General features: G+C 52.9%; 1 protein-coding gene across 1 annotated transcript; it reads left to right on the forward strand.

Moving 5' to 3' along the window:
* Window positions 1–3,669: 3,669 nt before the first annotated feature.
* Window positions 3,670–14,938, forward strand: LOC101620013 (cytochrome P450 2U1). The gene is made up of 5 exons (XM_012727731.1): window positions 3,670–3,726; window positions 8,350–9,031; window positions 10,945–11,106; window positions 12,127–12,294; window positions 12,945–14,938. The coding sequence occupies exons 1-5, from the start codon at window positions 3,670–3,672 to the stop codon at window positions 13,121–13,123; spliced, it is 1,248 nt and encodes a 415-aa protein (XP_012583185.1). The 3' UTR covers window positions 13,124–14,938.
* Window positions 14,939–18,558: the final 3,620 nt, after the last annotated feature.

Raw genomic sequence — 18,558 nt, forward strand, 5'->3', positions numbered from 1 at the left:
GCTCGAGGCTCTGGCCCCGCCGCCGCCTGGCGCCTCTGAGGTCGCACCGAGCGGTCAGGGGCCACGACGCCTCCGCGGCCCCACTGGGAAGCGGGAAGTGGGGGTGGTGTGGAGCAGGTTGGAGCTTCTGGCGCTTCCCCTTCCTCCTGGAACCCGGCTGTGCTCTCAGCCTGCACGGTGTGGGGGGTGGCGTGGGAGGGGAGGTGGGGGTCGAGGGGGGGAGCAGCCTTGGCTGAGGTGGGTCGGGAAAGGGCTGTTCTTCCAGCTTCCGAGTTTGAGGGGCGTTGCCCGCCTACACTGGAAGTCTAGGAAGCACCTTAGGAGCTGTGGCAAACTTTTCGGGGTGGGGGGCTGTACCCTTGGGTTCCCACCCTGGGTCGGTCTTGCAGGCGGGGGAGTTCGTTGTCTGCTGCAAACAAATGCCGTATTTGCTCGTCACCCTGCTTAGGTACTCAGTTGGTTCAGTGGCTGATTAGTTTGATTAGTTTATTCATTACTTGCGTTCGGCTTTATTATCGCCTTCTTATTGGCTGCCTGGGACCCACACATTTTAGTCAGACAGGGGTCATTTCTAAATCTTTCCCTCAGGGCGTGTTCTCCCTCCGTGGGCTCCCTGCAGTGTCCTGGCAGGAGCTCTGTGTGGCCCCAGCAGCAGCTAGAGGAGGCTGCATAGTTGGGGGCCTGGGGCGCGAGTGTGGGCCTTGCACTCCAGCCTGGTGTCCAGAGGGGCGCACCAGCCTGCCCGACACTGCAGGGAGGCTCCCTCAGCATACTGCTTCCGGGCAGAGGCGTGGTCTCCTTCGCACCAGGCGTTTCTTCAGCGGGATTTTTATTGAAGACTTAGAAGCTCATGAGACTGCTGGCGACCCCTGGACACAGGTCTCGGCCGCAGTGGCGCTGTGTTGCTGCTGCGTCTCCCTGCATCTCCGACCCCATCTCATAGCTGCCTGCGTCCCTTTTCTCTCTCTCTCTTTTTTCTTTCTGAAGATTTATTTGTGGATACAGAACTGGCATGCAGGCCAGCGGTGCAGGGGCGGTGAGAGGATTCACCAGAGACAGAGTGGGGAGCAGAACAGGCTGCTGACTGAAACACGCTGCTGAGGGGAGCAGCAGGCGGGTCAGGCGAGGTCTGTGGCACCCTGTGGGTCAGCTCCCCGGCCGAGCATCGAACTCGTGCTGCAGTGGCTGTCATACCTTCATAGTGCTGTGCTTTAACCCGCTGCACCACCAGGGAGGCCCATGCTTTCAGGTTTTGTTAACGACAAACTCAGAAGTGGCATCGCTTGGCCCGCGGCCACTGTTGAAGTGTCTGCACAGCCCCCATGCCGTTTTCCAAGCTGCGGTGCTTGCCAGCAGCGGGCACGAGGGCTGGGCACAGCCTCACCTACCTGAGCAGCTTCCTGGATTTTTGCTCATACCTGCTTAAGTGTCTTCTCCTTGAGAATGTGTCCCCGACATACTTCTGTCCCCCCAAGGAGAGGGGAGCTCCCTTTTTCTCCATGGCACCACTGTTTCATGCTCCCCTCCACCCCAGTCCCGTGCCAGGCTGTCCCCCCATGGTCAGAGTACTCTATCTCTATCCCAGCTGTCATGTTTCTCAGCTGCTGCTTCGGAACCCCTTTGCTCCGCACCCATCTTTCAGCCTCACAGCAGCCGAAGGCACCCCATACAACAAAGCCCTGCGTGAACCAGCATGGGCCCCCCAGCTCCCTTGCTCCTGGTGAAGGCTCTGGCCAGCCTTTCCCACTCTGTCTCTGCTCACCCTCTGACTTGCCTGTTTCCACCTGGTCTGGACACGAAGCTGGCCCCTGCCAGGCCAGGGTGGCCGCAGGGGCCTAGGTGAGTCTCGGCCTCATTTGCCTTATTGAGAGTTTACTCACAGCACGTGGGGCCCAGCTGATGGCCGCCACTGAAATGTGAGCCCGGGAGCGAAGGCTGGGCCATTGTGCCGGCCACCCCAGCGGGCAGCACAGGCGGGGATCAGGCCTGCAGTGGTTCCCGCCTGCAGCATTGGTGCGGCGCTGTGCGGGCATTCGTGTCGCCCTTCTGCCAGGATTTTAGGGGGGCGGGGGGTTACTTTGCCTTCTTCAAGGTCCTGCTCGGTGAGTAGGTAGTTTCGTCGGGAATCTGAGTCAGGCGGTTTCCATGTCACGGCTTGAGACGAACACCGTTTATCAGGTGCCTGTTAATTTAGGAAAAGACTAGAAGCGAGGCTGAGTTGCGCTTGTGTATCTGAACCACAGCACCCCTTCTCCCCCAAGACAGGGGCTTTTAGGCAAGGCGGCTCTGATTCAGGTGGAGCTGTGTGGGTTAGTCTGCTGTGGAAGAATGGAGGGGCAGTTTCTTTTGCTGGAGAAGTGGACTGGCACGAGATGGTAGAGCAAGCAGCCATGGAAATGTGTGTGGACTTACTTGGACTAGAGAACAGGGGAGCTGACAGAGGAGGAATTTTTTTATAGCGTTTCAAGGGTGCAGAATGAAGGGGAATGAACCTACTTGTAGATGCCCTGGAGGGGACGGGATACCGTGAGCAGAGCTCAGATCTGCCTGAAGGAGACAAGCTTGAGGCTGGCCCCACCCCTCCCCAATAGTTTCCAAGGGTACCACGGTCAACTGTGAACTTATGCAAGAGCAGGATGGGCAGACTGTTCTGGAAAACAACAGCTCCTAGGAAATAGAGCCCATAGCACATGTCTCTGCAGTGCTGGGAGGAGCAAATCTCTGGACGTGTAGTCTCAACCTTTCAGCTGGCGTGCCGAACCTGTGCATGTTTTTGTGAGGCTTACGTAGGTTGCTTTTGTACTCTGAGGAGCGTGCTTTCTATTTTCTTCTTCTCTGTGTTTGGCACAAAATGGGTGCATTTTATACTGAAAGGTATCAGTTGAAGCTTTTCTGGAAGCAGGTTAACCAGAGAGGTCATTGCCTATTTAGAGCTATGAGCACCAACATAGCTTGAGGCCTCACGTTGACAATGTTTTGTAATAAAGAATATCCTGGACTCTCGATGACCCAGTCACCCTGAGGGTCTGTCCTGTCCCTTCTCTTTCTCTTCTGCCCGTCCCCTTTTGGCCCTGCTTGTCCCAGCTCACACAGTGGCCGGCAGTCTGTGTTCATGCTGGAGAGTCCAGCTGCCTATTGATACACGCGACCTTACTTGTCTAACATGTTTTTATTCTTTGATAAATCATTCTTGAGCAGTGAGTACATTCTTATGATTGATTGATTCTGCGGAGAAATAGTATCCTCTGGGGAGAAAGGAACAACCTCTGTACACAACCCCCGGCCCCCAGTCTCCCAGTCATTTTCTCTGGTATCAGAATACGTGCACGCGTGGCCCTTTCAGCGCCCAGCGGAAGGCGACCCTCAGCGCCCTTACAACCTGCACCGGTCAGTAGTCGGCGACCCTGCCCAGGCATGCACTGGACAATGTCTGCAGATGCTGTTGCTGCTGCAGTTCTGTTACCACTGCAGGAGGCGAGGCGTGTGTCAACCACGGCGTGTCTGTCGGCACAGGACGGTGGAGGCCCAGGGCTCGGCCCTTGGGAACCGTTGCACACAGCCACTGAAAGCTAGAGTCAGCCTGGGGCCCCTTCTCCCCGCGCAGCCTTTTCATGCTGCAGAAAAGAGAGCGGACACCTGCGTCAAGTCAGTGTGTTTCGCAAAGCCACGATGCTGGCCGGTGGAGAACCTGCTAGGTGCTTCACTGCTCTGGTGGTGCTGGTGCAGGTGAGCGGGGTTCAGCGGGAGCGCCAGCCTGAGAAAAGGCTGCCCCAAGCGTCCTTCACCTCTGGACAGGTGCAGATTTCAGTGGCTGGGGCAACTCGTGTGTTCAGCTTGTGACCTCAGAGACCCAGCAGAAGCGCGGGCAGGGAGCCAGTCTGGCAGCGAGGGGAGCACCCTCACTGCCTCACATCGCAGCTCTCCTGTGCTTCCCATCTCTCCTGTGGGGTTAACAAGGTGAAAAGGCGTGGGGAAGTCGGGGAACACCCCAGGGGCTAGATGAGGTTGAAAAGGAGTATCAGCAAAGGGCAGAACTTGGGGAGACCACAGTAAGGTCGCATGATTTGGCCGTCCCATCTGGCAAGGCTGGGATTGGTGCTGCCGGGGGGGCGTGGAGGGGTGTCACCTGAGCGGGGTCATTGTCACTGTCCAGCCAACGTATTGGGCAATTTTTGTGACGCCTTAGGTCAGGCTCCTTGCTCTTAGGCAAGCCCTCCAGTGACGTGGCCGCAGGTGGGCTGCCGGGGCTCCCCAGCCGGTGCTCACCCAGCGGTCGGTCAGCGCGTCGTGCTGGACGGCCAGCGCTCACCCAGAGGCCCATGCATGTGGAGTCTGACGATCTGAAAATAAGCGCCGGGCTAATGCCCAGCTGTGCTGGTAGGGAGAAGCAGGCCCGTAACACTACATACTGTAGGCAAAGTGTTTTCTTCTTCCACCTGACACAACATTATATGGGTCACAGCCTGGTCGGCGATGACCCCTGCAGGTCCAGCTTCTGGCCACCACCACACAGACGGCTTCTGCATATGAGAGATTTGTAAAGACTGTTTCGGCCAAGGACTCACAGGGAAAGGGCATGTTCCTTAAACAGTGATGAGCACAGAAGCTGCAAGCAGTTGTCTGAAAACTTAGTGCAAAAGCTGTAGGATGTGGGAAGTTATTCATTGAGGTTTTTCAGAATATCCTGCTTAGGCAAGTCTCTGTTTTTTCACCCATAAAACTACCGTGAGCCATGCAGCCCATAGCATGGGTCTACACCAGCGATGTCCACCATCTCACTTACTCAGGTGAGCCACTTCCTCCACAGGAGTAGAAAATAGAGACTCAGTCAGAAAGGCCTAGCCAAGGGCACCCATGGAACACTTTAGGTGGAAAGGTCCGTCCACATCACGCTTGTATCTAAAATATTACAGGCACAGGGGCCTCCCTGGGGTACAAGGGTTAAGCACAAAGCTGTGGAGCTGCCTGCAGCCACTGTAGCACAATCGATCCCTGGCTAGGGAGTGACCCACAGGGCGCAGCAGACCTCTCCTGTCTCCCTGCTGCTCCCCTCACCAGTGTGTTTCAGTCCATCTGCCTGTTCTGCTTCCCGCTCTGTCTCTGGTGAGTCCTCTCACCGCCCACACTTCTGACCTACACCCCAGCTCCTGTATGCATCAATAAAATAAATGTGAAAGACTTAAAAAAATAAAATATTTCACATGCCGAGCTTACAGAGCAGTACACATGTGTGTGTCCACTATGCGTGTTTGCTTTGGGCTCATAAACAATATGATGCCGTCAGTGTGGTGTTTTAGAGATCTACACGTCATAATATCTTTCTACCTCTAACTTTGCTTTGCTCAGCGCCCGGCCCCTGACTTGGTTTGCAGTGGAGTTTTGTTTCCACTGTCCAGCTTCCTCTGCAAAAACACCCGCTCCCGCACCCCCGCGGACCTGGGTCGGTGGACACCCTGTCCCTGTCCTGTTCGCCCCTCTCTGGCCACAGAGACAAGTGCAGGGACACCCCCATGCAAAGGGTGTTGGGGGCGCCCTGTGTCACGTCCTTGCAGCGGTGCTGAGCCTCTTGGCTCCCGGCCATAGATGTGCCCAACTGGGGGTGAGGATTTATGCTGGTGGCGTAGCTGGAAACCTCAGCCGCTGAGTCATCTTCAGGCCTCCAAATTGGGGTGTGTGTCTGAGGATCCGGGACCCTCTCCCGCTGGGCTCAGGATGCAGGACTGCAGGGACTCTTCCCTCCGAGTGGTGAAGGAGCCAGAGCCTCTCAGGGCGGGAGAGGCGGGCAGGCGGCGCCAAGCAAGCCGCCCAGCGAGCCCCTGGGCCTTGCTTTTCTGCGGCCCTGACTCCGGCTTTGCTTCTGCTTCCGCAGCCTGCTGGCTTGTTTTGCTCTGCTGCCGGAGGGTAGTTTTTGACATGCCCAGGGTAATTTTTGACATGCCCAGTTGCAGCAACCCTGTGGGAGTTCTCTCCTAACCTCCCAATCTCTGTTGCAAATTTCTTGCCATTTGGCTGTAGAAACCGCCATAGAATCTGAATAGCGAATTCCACTGGCTCCTTAACAATCTGTGTTCTGATTGAGTTTTATTTGTAGGCCCTGAAAATTGGATGTCCTGTGATTTTCACATACCACAAAACATTCTTTCATTTTTTTTCAACCATATAAAAACATAGAAATGCCTCTTTGCTTTCTAGCCACATGAAGGGCACCTTGCTGGGCTTGACCTGTGGGCAGTGGTTTGCTGTCCTAGACTAGACTTTAAATATGTGTTAAAAATAGAAGAGTGAGTCCTCACCCTGTTTCTTATCAGGCAAAAGAAAGGACGGGGGAGAAAACCCATAAATATATTAGAAATAAGTTAATATATCAAATTCATATAGATTAAATTCATTGACTGAAAGAATTGACTTCAACAATCTTAATGTTTTAAAAGAGACTTTTAATGTGCATAAGAGTACACTAAAGTTCAAAATAAAGAAATGATGTCAGGAACCTATTTTTTTGGACAAACTGTACTCTTAGTCAAAACTTCATTGTTAAGGCACTACATGGTAATAAAAGGAAACTTTTTTTTTTACCCGGGAAGACCACAGTACTTCTAAGGTACAAAGTATCTAACAGCTTGGTCAGCATATCTATGTGTCTGCTCAGCAGCTTAGTGGGTACACAGAGATGGAAATGCAGGAATGTGATAGGTACCTGCATGTAGCAGAAAATTACAGAATTGCAAAAATAAGGTTTACAAACACTGCCCCGGCAAGAATTTTCTCACAAGCCTTTAAATAGTTGAGAGAACAGGCAGATAAAATTTTGATAAAAATGCAAGATTTGTTGGAAACAGTTGCTAAATTCTGTCTCTAGGCTACTATGCCACCCTTAGTTGCCTGGATAAAAATCTTTTTCACGTGTATTTGGGAACTTATTAAAATCAGTCTCATGTGAGGCTGAAATACAGGCCTCTTCCATGTCAAAAATCACTACATGATAGAGGCCTCCCTGGTAGCCCAGGGGTGAGGTCTCTGTGCTGTGACTGGTGTGGCCTGAGTTCGATCCCGGGCCAGGGAGCTGACCCACATGGCGCAGCAGACCTCCTGTCTCACCCGCTGCTCCCCTCAGCAGTGTGTTTCAGTAAATCTGCCTGTTCTGGCTTACATCCCAGTTCTTCTACATACGCAAACATACAAAATCAATATATGACACATTAACCTAGGAGACATAAGAGAATTATAATAAAAAAATTAAAACTTAAACTAACACTGGAATGAGAACACATGTGGATGGCAGTGGAAGTGGTACCCAAGACACTTGACTGAATAGTAATGGATTAGAGGGAATTCAAGGAAAAACTGAAAGGAAAAGGAGAGGGATGTGTCATTATTATTTTTGACATTTTTCAGGGAGGAAGAATACACCCTTGTTCATTTAGGACACCTGTATAGCCAGACAAGTACTTTAAGGGAAAGGGAACTTAAAAGGCCATTTTCATTTCCAGATATGACTTAAAAATACCCAATAGCACCCCCATGTTTATTGTTGCTTTATTTACAATCAGAAAGACATGGAATCAACCCAAATGCCCAAGAGTAGATGACTGGATTAAAAAGATGTGGTCCAGATACACAGTGGAATATTACTCAGCAATCAAAAAGAAACTCATGCCTTTTGCAGCAACATGGATGGAGCTGGAAGGGATCATGCTTAGTGAAATAAGCCAGAAAGAAAGGGAAAATACCAGATGGCTTCACTCATAGCAGGAGCATAAGGGACCGGGGGGGTGAGGGAGGAATAAAAATATTGAACAATTATAAACCAGAGGCATCTTACGAGGGTAGAGTGGGGAATGGGATCAAAAACGGTGGGGGGAGGGACGTGCACTGGACTGTGGTGATGGCACACGGGTGATTTGGTGATGGGAAGCCCACGAGGATTGCAACTGAGATGGAAAAAGGTACAAAATGATGTACAAATGAACTATATTTAAAAAAAATACCTCATACACTAGGAAGTAAATCCAGTAACGTTGTTTTAAAAAGCCCAAGAGCTTCGAGCAGGATCATGACCAGCCTGAAATATGTTCTAAGCCTGCACTCATGCCTGTGAAAATAAGTCTGAAATTTATAGTAACTCTAGGAACTGCTGCCCATTGCCTTCCACTTCCCCAGGCGCGGGCGTCTCTCGTGTCAAACTGTAGCACATTCTGGTGACCCACCGGACCTGGTTTTTGCTATCAGCAGCCTGCGGTGTCTTGGCAACTACGTTCTGCTCTGGGTTGTTCTGGGTGTTGATCTCGATGCACACTTCGCACAGGGGTGGGGGGGCGCTGAATCGCACCCCCCGGTGGCCTTGAGTAGTGTCTCCGGCCGGCCTCCCTGACCTCTCCCCGCTGCCCTTCTGCAGGGATTGTGTTTGCACGGTACGGCCCCGTGTGGAGACAGCAGAGGAAGTTCTCCCACTCGACTCTTCGCCACTTTGGCTTGGGGAAGCTGAGCTTGGAGCCCAGAATCATCGAGGAGTTCAGATATGTGAAAGAGGAGATGCAGAGGCACGAGAACAGCCCCTTCAGCCCCTTCTCCGTCATCAACAGCGCCGTGTCCAACGTCATCTGCTCTCTGTGCTTCGGCCAGCGCTTCGATTCCAGTAACTGCGAGTTTCAGCGGATGCTGGGTCTCATGTCGCGGTCGCTGGAAATCTGCCTCAACAGCCAGCTCCTGCTGGTCAACGTGTGCCCCTGGCTCTACTACCTGCCCTTCGGGCTGTTCCGGGAGTTGCGCCAAATCGAGAGGGACATCACCGTCTTCCTGAAGAAAATCATCAGCGACCACCGCGAGTCCCTGGACGCCGAGAACCCGCGGGACTTCATAGACATGTACCTGGCCCAGGTGGAGCGGGAGCGCAGGAGCGACCACGGCAGCAGCTTCGACGAAGACTACCTCTTTTACATCATCGGGGACCTCTTCTTCGCCGGCACCGACACCACCACCAACTCACTGCTCTGGTGCCTGCTGTACATGGCGCTGAACCCCGACGTGCAAGGTCAGTGGGGGCCATTTCCTGAGCTTGTGGCCGACCGGGTTGCTGAGTGCAGGGTCGGCACCCCGGGGGGGCCCTTGGTTTGAATGCCAAGTGGTGGAGTCCTCGGACTGGAAGTTCTGTGCTGCCGAGGGGCTGCAGGTTTCCAGACGGGGGCAGAGACGTGACTTGCTTGCCCCACACCCAGGTCTGGTTCCATGTGGAGTCTGGGATGCCACAAGCACTAGGGGCATGGTGATGCTCTGAGCCTGTTCACCTTGTTCAGAAGATAAGACAAGAGAGGGGGCAGGGAGAAAGAAAGGGAAACAAAGGAAAAGAAAACAGCATAGACGCCTGGAGGTCATGTGGCTCCTTCCCCCACATGGAGAGATGTGTGGTGCAGAGAGCCCTTTGCACTGGCAGCCATGGCGGCTCTAGCATCAGGATGTTGGCAGGAAGGGTTCCTTTCTGAGCACCCCCAGCCCCGAGCCAGGGCCGCTGCCTCTGTCACTCTCCCAGTCACAGCTCCCTTCGATTGTAAACTCAACCGGGAAAAGGCCTCAATCGAAATCTCGTCCTGAGGCGGACGCCCCAGATGCCCAGGATAATCTCCCAGCAGGTCCACAGGACCATTCTGCCGGTGCCACCTCCTTGCCCAGCCTGTTGCTGTTGTGGCAGACTGTGCTGGCAGCTGGCAGCTCAGCTGCACTCCGCTCCCCCGCCTCGTGGCCAAGGGGCCCAGCGGCCAGGCCGGGCTTCTGAGGTCTGGCCGAGGGTCCCTGCCAGGTTGTCACCAGTCAGCTGGGCTGCTCATCCGCAGCCTTGACTTGCACGAAGGAGCCACCTGCAGGACGGTGCGTCTCGGGTCAGGCTGCGGCCTGGCCACAGGGACCTGTCCAGTTGCCTCCAAGGTGGCTGCCTCCCCACAAAGCCGGTGACCCCGGAGACAGCAGGCGGTCAACACGGAGGCCCCGTCTTCTAGACCCCGCTCAGAACTAACGGGCTGTCACCTAGCCGGGTCTGCTGGGCAGAGACCACTGGGTGGGCGGGGACCGGGATGTGCACCCAGAGGCAGGCCCAGTGGGGGCTGTGTTGGCAGGGCCAGCCTGGTGGCCATCGGGGATGGTGCAGCTGCCCCTGGCGGCAGAGGCCATCTTTTTATGGCTTCATTTTGTAGTCTATCTTTCCCAGATTCTGTGGACTGAAATAAGATAGGTTGATGCCTTTGTGTCTGTCCTGAGGGTTGTAGGTTCAGACATCCACAATGTGTACTTTGACTCAGCCCCTACCACCAGCACCTCCACCATGTTCCATCGGGCTCTCCCTCCCCCCTCACTTTTGCAGCCTGGTGTTAAGAGTTTGTATTGGTTTGGTTTGAACTCACCATTTGTTGTGTTCCTCTGTATCCACAGATGAGTGATACCACCCCTATTTAGCGTTTCTCTTTCCACTTCTTTCCATGTGGCCACAAATGGTAGGAGTTCGTCCTTTTTCATTGCTGAGTAGTATTCCATTGTGTGAGTGTGTGCGTGTACTTGTGTCTACCACATTTTTTTAAATCTACTCCTCTCTCTTTGGGTACTTTGGCTTTTCCCATAATTGGACATTGTAAATAGGCAGTGAACACAGGAAGGCAATTGTCCCCCAAATTTGTGTGTTTGTGTTCTTCAGGTAGACACAGCAAGGGTGGAGGTGCCAGGTCATCTGGTAAACCCAGCTTCAAGAAACCTGCAAGCTGTTTTCCGCAGATCTGGGCCAGTGCACATTCCTGCCCACAGTGTCCGAGGTGCTTTCTCCACCTCTGTGCTGTTGGCCTCTTCCAAAGCTGTAGGGTGCTCTGGGGCTCTCTGGAGGAGCTGAGCTGCAAGTGTGCATCCCAGGGCAGCCTCCACCCTCCTGAGGCAGCTTCTGGATAGCATTTCCCTTTATTTGTACAGCAAAGGTTCATGAGGAAATTGAAAGGGTCATCGGTCCTGACCGCGCCCCTTCCCTCACGGACAAGGCCCAGATGCCCTACACGGAGGCCACCATCATGGAGGTTCAGCGGCTGACGGTGGTGGTCCCACTCGCCATCCCCCACATGACCTCAGAGGAGACAGGCAAGTCCGGCCTTCCCTGGGCACGTGAAGCCCGAGGCTGGGGGCATGGTGGGGGGGGCGGACTGTAGGGACTGCCGCTAGTTGCTCCTCCTGCTGGCTCGGCGGCACGCTGCAGGTAACTGAATGTGGGGACCTTACCTCCTGGGTGTCCACTTCTCGCTGGGAGGCCTTCGTGGCAGGAAAAACTCCAGACCTTCAGAGCCCCCTCCCATGGAGGTCAGAAGAGCGAGTCTAAATATGGAATTGAGGACTTTAATTGGGGACCTCCCACCTCCCTGTTGGCAGTTGTGTAGCGAAACCTCAGTGTGAGAGCATTAGAAGGGCACAGGTTGAACCCCTCACCTGCGGTGCCTTTGTGCATTTGGTCAGGTCTGTGGAAGAGCCACCAACTCTCGTGGACATCCCTCCTTACAAGGATGGCCTCCCTGGGAGGCAGCCGGTGCTGTAACTGGCCCACATCCGGTCATAAGACAGAGCCAGCTGCCGGCGGCTGAGCTCACCTACCGTGCCCGCCCCTGCGGGGTGTCCGAGGCGCATGTGAGATGTGCCGGGAGCTTGTCTGCATTGCTCAGGGCGCAGTCGCGTGCACAGGGAGGCACCAGAGTCGGTTTCCCTGTACACTCCTGTACCTTGGTTTACCTCCCTCGCCATATTGTCGCGTGGGCATAAAAGACCAAGCTGGAAAGCATTATGCAAGGACTAGCAATCTGTGACTCGTGGGACAGTCCTCCCAGCATGCCCCATGATGGCTGTTTTGGGGCTTTGCCTTAACTGTCCTGTTTTTGTGGCTTTCACTAGCTCGCTGTCCATAGCACAGCTCCCGTGCCCTGTCTCAGGCAGGACATGATGTGAATGAGACCCAGGGGATCAGATTCTCTCCCTGCCACAAATACCTCACCACTGAGACTCAACAAATTCAGATGCTAGGTGTCTAAGTAGATGTTTGTTTTCTAGCTTGTGATTTAGGGACTCCTTTTAGTAAAAGTGTGTTGAATGACCGTGTTCTTTTGTTTATGGCAGTGCTCCAGGGGTACAGGATTCCTAAGGGCACAGTGATCTTACCCAACTTGTGGTCAGTACACAGAGACCCAGCTGTCTGGGAGAAGCCCAATGACTTTGATCCGAATCACTTTCTGGATGATCAAGGACAACTTATTAAAAAAGAAACCTTTATTCCTTTCGGGATCGGTCAGTGAAACTTTAATTTTTTTTGTAAATGACATAATTTAAGACAGGAGGACTGAAAGTATTATTACTTCATGATTTAAAAAGGATCTTTATCTTGGCACGCTAAGAGGAGATACAGCTTCTATAGTGCATCTCCGCTTGGTTCATGCAGATGGTAAAAGCAAATAAAAGCGACTCTCGGGCGCCTTTCAGTGCCAGCCCAGCCCTTTCTTCCCAAGCCGTGCAGGGAACGGCAGTGGTGGCGGGTGACCTGTGACGTCTCCTTTGTCGTGGGCGAAAGGGTCTCCGACCTCATAGCTCTCCCCTTCTCACTCCGAGACTCGGGATGGGAGGTAGAAACGGGCTGCTCCAGAGATTCTCGTTGGTCTCATCCCCCTGCCCCCGACCTGCAAGGGAAGAGCGAGGCAAGGGCCAGATGGGGAACTCGTCTCCTGCTGCTGTTGAGGGCGAGGTGGACGTTCACGAGTCCACGAGTGAGCAAGGTGTGCAGAAAGTCTCCCCAGCATATATCGTGGGGACCGTGGGGGCTGCTGTCTTTAAAGCTTTATCTGTATTGGCAACATTCCATCTCGCTGGTTGACGCCGCTTGGCCTTCCTGGGATGCGGGCAGGATGATACTGTAATTTTGCTTGTTCTGATCTCGTTTTCAGGGAAGCGGGTGTGCATGGGAGAGCAACTGGCAAAAATGGAGCTGTTCCTGATGTTTGTGAGTCTGATGCAGAGTTTCAGGTTTGCGTTGCCGGAGGATTCTGGGAAGCCCATCCTCACCGGAAAATACGGCCTCACTTTGGCCCCGCACCCATTTAATCTGATCATTTCAAAGAGATAAAGGGCATCTCCGATCAGAGGGGATGCAGAACACCGATGTGTGTCCTACTCAGCAGATTCCTCCTTCTGCTGCCCAGAAGACTAAGCCATGCTCAGGCTTGAGGGAAACTGCCAGGCCTGTGTCGCCCATGGGAGCTCACTGGAGGGGGTCCCTCCCACACATGGCTTCTGCCCTTCCCACGCTGCATGCCCCAACCTGGGGCTGGGATCAGAGCGCCAGATCGGGAAGCTGGGGGTCCAGGTCCCAGCTCCATCCACCCAGCGAGCCTGCCCCCTCACCGCTGGCCTCCATCGTCCACCTTCAGGCACGAGGCCAGTGCCATGCCTTCTCTCTAGCTTGCTCTCCGCACTCAGATGCCCTGAGTCGAGTCTCTTCTGACAGCATCAAAACAGTTAAGTCTGAGAACAAATTCAGGGGTAGGGGTTTGTTGTGCAAGGCCCGTGACAGCCTGACTGGTGTGACACTGGTTCCTTTGTTGTCTTTACATTCTGGAATTATTTAGAGCTTTTCTTGACACAGATCCTGGGAATTGTCATCTTCTCGCTTATGATTTCAGTTTTTACTTCTCAGAGACGTGGGTACAGCGGCCCCTGCCCTGTAGGTGAGAGGAGGCTGCTGGTGGAGCCTCTCGGTCTGCCAGGGGCCATAGCCAGGCTGAGCACTCAGCTGCGTTGACTCGGAGACACAGCTCTGGCTTGGGCGGGAGCCCGTGAGCCCTGAGGGCGGACCGAGACTGTACCAGCATTCCTGTTCTTCTCCCCACTCCCTGCCCAGCCTCTTGAGACAGGAAGACATTCTTGCTCTTAAGAGATGAACATTGTGAGTATAGCGGTTCCTCTGGAGGAGTAAAGGAGGGCATGGTCTCTTTCGGCACATCTCTGTCTGGGTTATCACAGCGGCGAGGTGTCTCCGGCCTTCTGCGGCCAGGATGCTGGGCGTCGGCTGAGTGCTCCACAGTGGGGCCCTGGCACAGCCCCAAGGAGAACAGGTGGCACAGGACATGCGCCCTCCAGTTACAGAGGCCATCGAGGCAAAGGATGAGCGCCTACCATGAGCCCCTCATTCTGCTCCCCAACTTCCCTTCACTTGTGTGGCTGACACAGTTCTTGCGGGAGCTCTTCCCAGGGCGCCGTCTTGCAACTGTCAGAGCCGAGACACTTACGTTCCGGCACGTGGTGTAAAAGCATGTTGCCATGTCGAGCCTGCCTGTGTCAGACCCCACGGCCCCTGCGGACCTGGCCTGGGCAGCCACCCCTCATCCTTGCAGTCTGTCTCTGCACCCTCACTATAGACAGCCGAAATGCAGGCTGGTCTTCAGTTCATTGCAAATGGAACACCAATGAGCAGACTGCCCTAGAAGGGTGAGTGACTGGGGCGGGGGGCGGGGGCTGCAGCTTCCAAGCGAGACCATTTCTGCTTGCCGCCAACATGGTGAGCGGGACAACCTGGGGACGTGGAGTCGCGTGTGCTTTCGAGTGGCCTAAACGAAACCTTTGCAATGGCAAGATCCTCCTCCCCAAAGCATACCTGTCCTTCTGCGTTCCTGCTTGTAGTGTACTTGAGGGAAAAGCCATCTATGAGATGATGCAGAAATCAGATGTTTATAAATGATTGCATATAATGCCTTACACTGAAGCACTTTAAAAACATCTTTACCAAAGGGCTGTGTTTTCCTCGAATCTGTCGAAATTTTACTACTTATACTTGAACTATAAAAACAAGAGCACTTTGCTTTATAAATGTGCCTGAAATGTGTAGTCCTCCTCTTTAGCCTAATTTTGGATGACTTCATTAAACTTCTGATTTTATCTAAGATAGTGTTGTGCTGGGCTTTTTTGCTTTACAAATTCACCACTCAACAAAATTCTTTGTTGCCAGATGTCAGGACAGGAGATGGAAGCAGGAATAGACCTACCCAGAGAGAGGCCACAATGGCCAGTCAGCCCGGTGTTTAGGCAGGGTATCAGATGCCCTCTGGGGACATTCACCCCATTTCTCTTCCTTTTTAAAAATTGCATCCTTTTTTTATCGAGGCAGATTTGGCTCCAGTCACACTTGTGCCGATGCATGTCACCACACCACACCCACCACCAAGAGCCCTCCACCTCTGTCCGTTTACTGGAGCACTACTTACCACAGCCAAGTATGGAAACAGCCCGGGTGTCCAGCCTCAGGGAGTGGATTCAGGAGCTATGACCTACATATACAGTGGAACACTACTCGGCGCTGGATAAGAAAGGTAAAATCTGATCAGTTCAGCAAGATGGATGGAGCTGGAGGGGGTTAGGCTGAGCAAAATAAGGTGGGTCCCCCTCCTCCTTTACTCCTTTCCTTCCCTGGCAGCCTCACCTCTGCAGTCAGTTGTCTAGTTTGTCTTGCCTCGGTTTTTCTGTTCCTTTGCTTTGTTTCTCTATGTTCCATCTACAAATTATATCATCCAGTATTTGTCTTTGTCCACCTTATTTTGCTCAGCCTAACCCCCTCCAGCTCCATCCACCTTGTTGAACTGATCAGATTTCAACTTTCTTATTCACTGCCAAGTAGTATTCCATTGTATATATAGGTCATAGCTCCTGAATCCACTCCCTGAGGCTGGACACCTGGGCTGTTTCTATAACTTGGGTATCGTAAATAGTGCTCCAGTAAACACACAGGAGTCTGTACTCCTGTTCAAATTTTGTTCACCAAAAGTGCTGGCGAGGATGTAGGAGGAAAGGAACCCTCTTACACGGTTGGTGGGACTTGTCCAGCCACTGTGGAACACAGTATGGTGTTTCTCAAGATTAAACATAGAACTATCATATGGTCTGGCAATTCCACCCCACCCCTGAAGGACACAGCCCATTCTGACCTCCCTCTCTGGAGTCAGCCTTGGTGCAGGGAAGAGTGGATCCGTGCCAGCCCCTGTGGCAAGGCGCTGAGTGCTTATCTCTGTTATAATCCAGTACATATTGCCTTTTAACCCACTGAACCTTGGGCTGGCTGCGGGGAGGGCCCCTGCCTGCTTTCTCTATGGCCTGGGAGCCAAGCCCTGGCTGTGCCGCTTCACTGGGTGGCTTCTGGGGAGCATGAGACTTCTCCGGTGGGCCTTCATTTCCCCTACAAGAGGCACTCCTCTAGCTCAACTCTGGCACAATCTTAGATTCATCTGGGAACTTGAGAAACATAATGGATGGCCAGGTGCTCCCCAGACCAGGAAAACCAGAATCTGCCACTTGCAGGAACACTCAGCAACCTCCTAGAAGCCTTGTGAGAAGGGAGCAACTGACACTTCAGCAGTCGGCAGAGTTCTGCGCAGGCTGCTAAGAGTCATGTGAGGGTGCCGTTCCTAGGGGCATGTCTTCTGAGGGGTGAAGCCCTGAGATCCCTCAGCCTTGAAGGACTCCTGGACTACCACCTCATCAGCGACCACCCAACCCAGCCACTCCTGATCCCCCGACCCACAAAACCTGCAAGACCATTTTTTTCCCAGTCACCAAGTTTCAGCCACAGAGGATGAATCCAACCTGCAACAGCTCGTGCTGTCAAGACCTTGGAAAGGACACAGGATTCCTCACAAGATGGCTGTGTCCAGAGCTAGGCCGTCTGGGTACGAGATGAGCCTCGTTAGGCTGAATCCTTCTGATATAGTTGAGGCAACTGGGGAAACCATCTTTGTGAGTTTTAAAATGAGTTTATTACAGAGTGTTCTTAGGAAAGCAACAACATGTGGATTTATTAAAAAACAACAACTATGTTTCTTCATGCTGCCTACTATAGAGTATATCAACGTTATGGAGCTACAGGCTTCTGCTACCAAATTCTCTGACACTAGAGCACACAGAGTAGTCATTTTGGCAAATAAATAAATAAAGTATATGGTGCAAAGAAAAGCATATTTTCGCTATTCATTCAGCAATACTGGAGCCAGCATTTTTATCATCACAGCCTACAGTTTTCACTTTATCTACTTTATTATTTTTATGTATGCATACAGAACTGGGGTATAGGCCAGAGGTGCAGGGGTGGTGAGTGAATTCACCAGAGACTGTGGGGAGCAGAACAGGCAGATTGATGAAGCACACTGCTGGGGGAACAGCGGAGACAGGAGGTCTGTCATGCCCTGTGGGTCACCTCCGGGGCTGGGGATTGAACTCATGTGCAGCAGCTGCAGCCAACTTGCAGTGCTGCACTTTAACCCATTGCGCCACCAGGGTTATCTACTTTATTAAGCTCAACACCTATCTGAATTTAACTCATTACACAAGTCCATACATGATCGCACAAGCTGCCTGCATTTTGAGAAGCACCGAAGTTGACTCTGTTCTGCTCTAAATTTATAGCCTTATCAAATGAAGTGGAATTTCCAGGGCCAGCTAGGGGTGATGTGTAGGAGCTCATCCAGGCTCCCTGAAGATGATGCTCAGGTGGTATTCCAGTGTAACTGATGTGCACGTGTCAGGGGAAGGCCAGGCTTCTTACTGAGGCGGCACTGCTGTCCGGTGGGGAAGGCCCTTCTGCTTCACAGCAGCAGAGGTGGCCACCAGCCCCTTAGGAGGCCGCCCCGCTGCCATCTTGAAGAGCTTTCCACTGGCCAAGTCAAGACTCAAATGGACATCAAAATACAGCCACGGGTCACACACATTTGGAAAGAGTACGAATACATGAGTCCACATGGATATGAAGTCCAAATAAACGGTGGATCAGAGATCTGAGCTGATATTTTAACAAAAGTCAGCGAATGGTCAATAAGCACTTGCAAGTAGGAAAATCCCAACTCTATGGGGATACAATTTTCTACTAGAGTGACTAAAAATAAGTAATAAGACAGAAAAACAAGTGTCTGCCTCCACTCCCCCCCACCTTTCTGCAGAAAGAAATGAAGCACCTCTTAAGGACAGGATGAAGGGGTGAGTCAGAAGCCACAGCGGTGGTTTCTGTGGCCCCAAGGCCACAACAGGGCAAAGTGCTAGAAAAGTAGGTTCTATTGTGACGGATGAGGACTGGACTGGGGCAGGTGGCAGGATGGCCCTCCTGCATCAGAAGACCAGACACCAGCGTTGGACCCTCAGCTCGGAAAGGTAGGAAAGGTACCTGCGGCTATTTCTTTTGATCATCGAGGACTCTTGGGGCCCAGGACGGGTGACCTCCTCCGCCAGTGACCCGGGCAGGATCCTAACTTCATGGCATCACTCAGTTAAGACAGAGGACCTGTGTCAGGATGGTGCCTTTGTGATTCCTTGTAGCATACTTAGATATTAATAAAAGTTCTGTATCATAAAGTAGGGAACTAGGAATCGCTCCCTCCACTGAGAGGCTGGTCGCCCCAAGATCGTGTCCCAGAGTCTGGACGGACATTCGCTGCAGGGGTCGACGCATCAGGCTGGACTCTCCTGCCCCTTCCCTGGGTGGACCTTTGCCTGGGAACTTAGTAGTTTGGGGGCAGCGATTTGTTT

Source organism: Condylura cristata, unplaced genomic scaffold (genome assembly GCF_000260355.1).
Source record: "Condylura cristata isolate star-nosed mole 26May11 unplaced genomic scaffold, ConCri1.0 scaffold00021, whole genome shotgun sequence".
Lineage (NCBI taxonomy): Eukaryota > Metazoa > Chordata > Mammalia > Eulipotyphla > Talpidae > Condylura > Condylura cristata.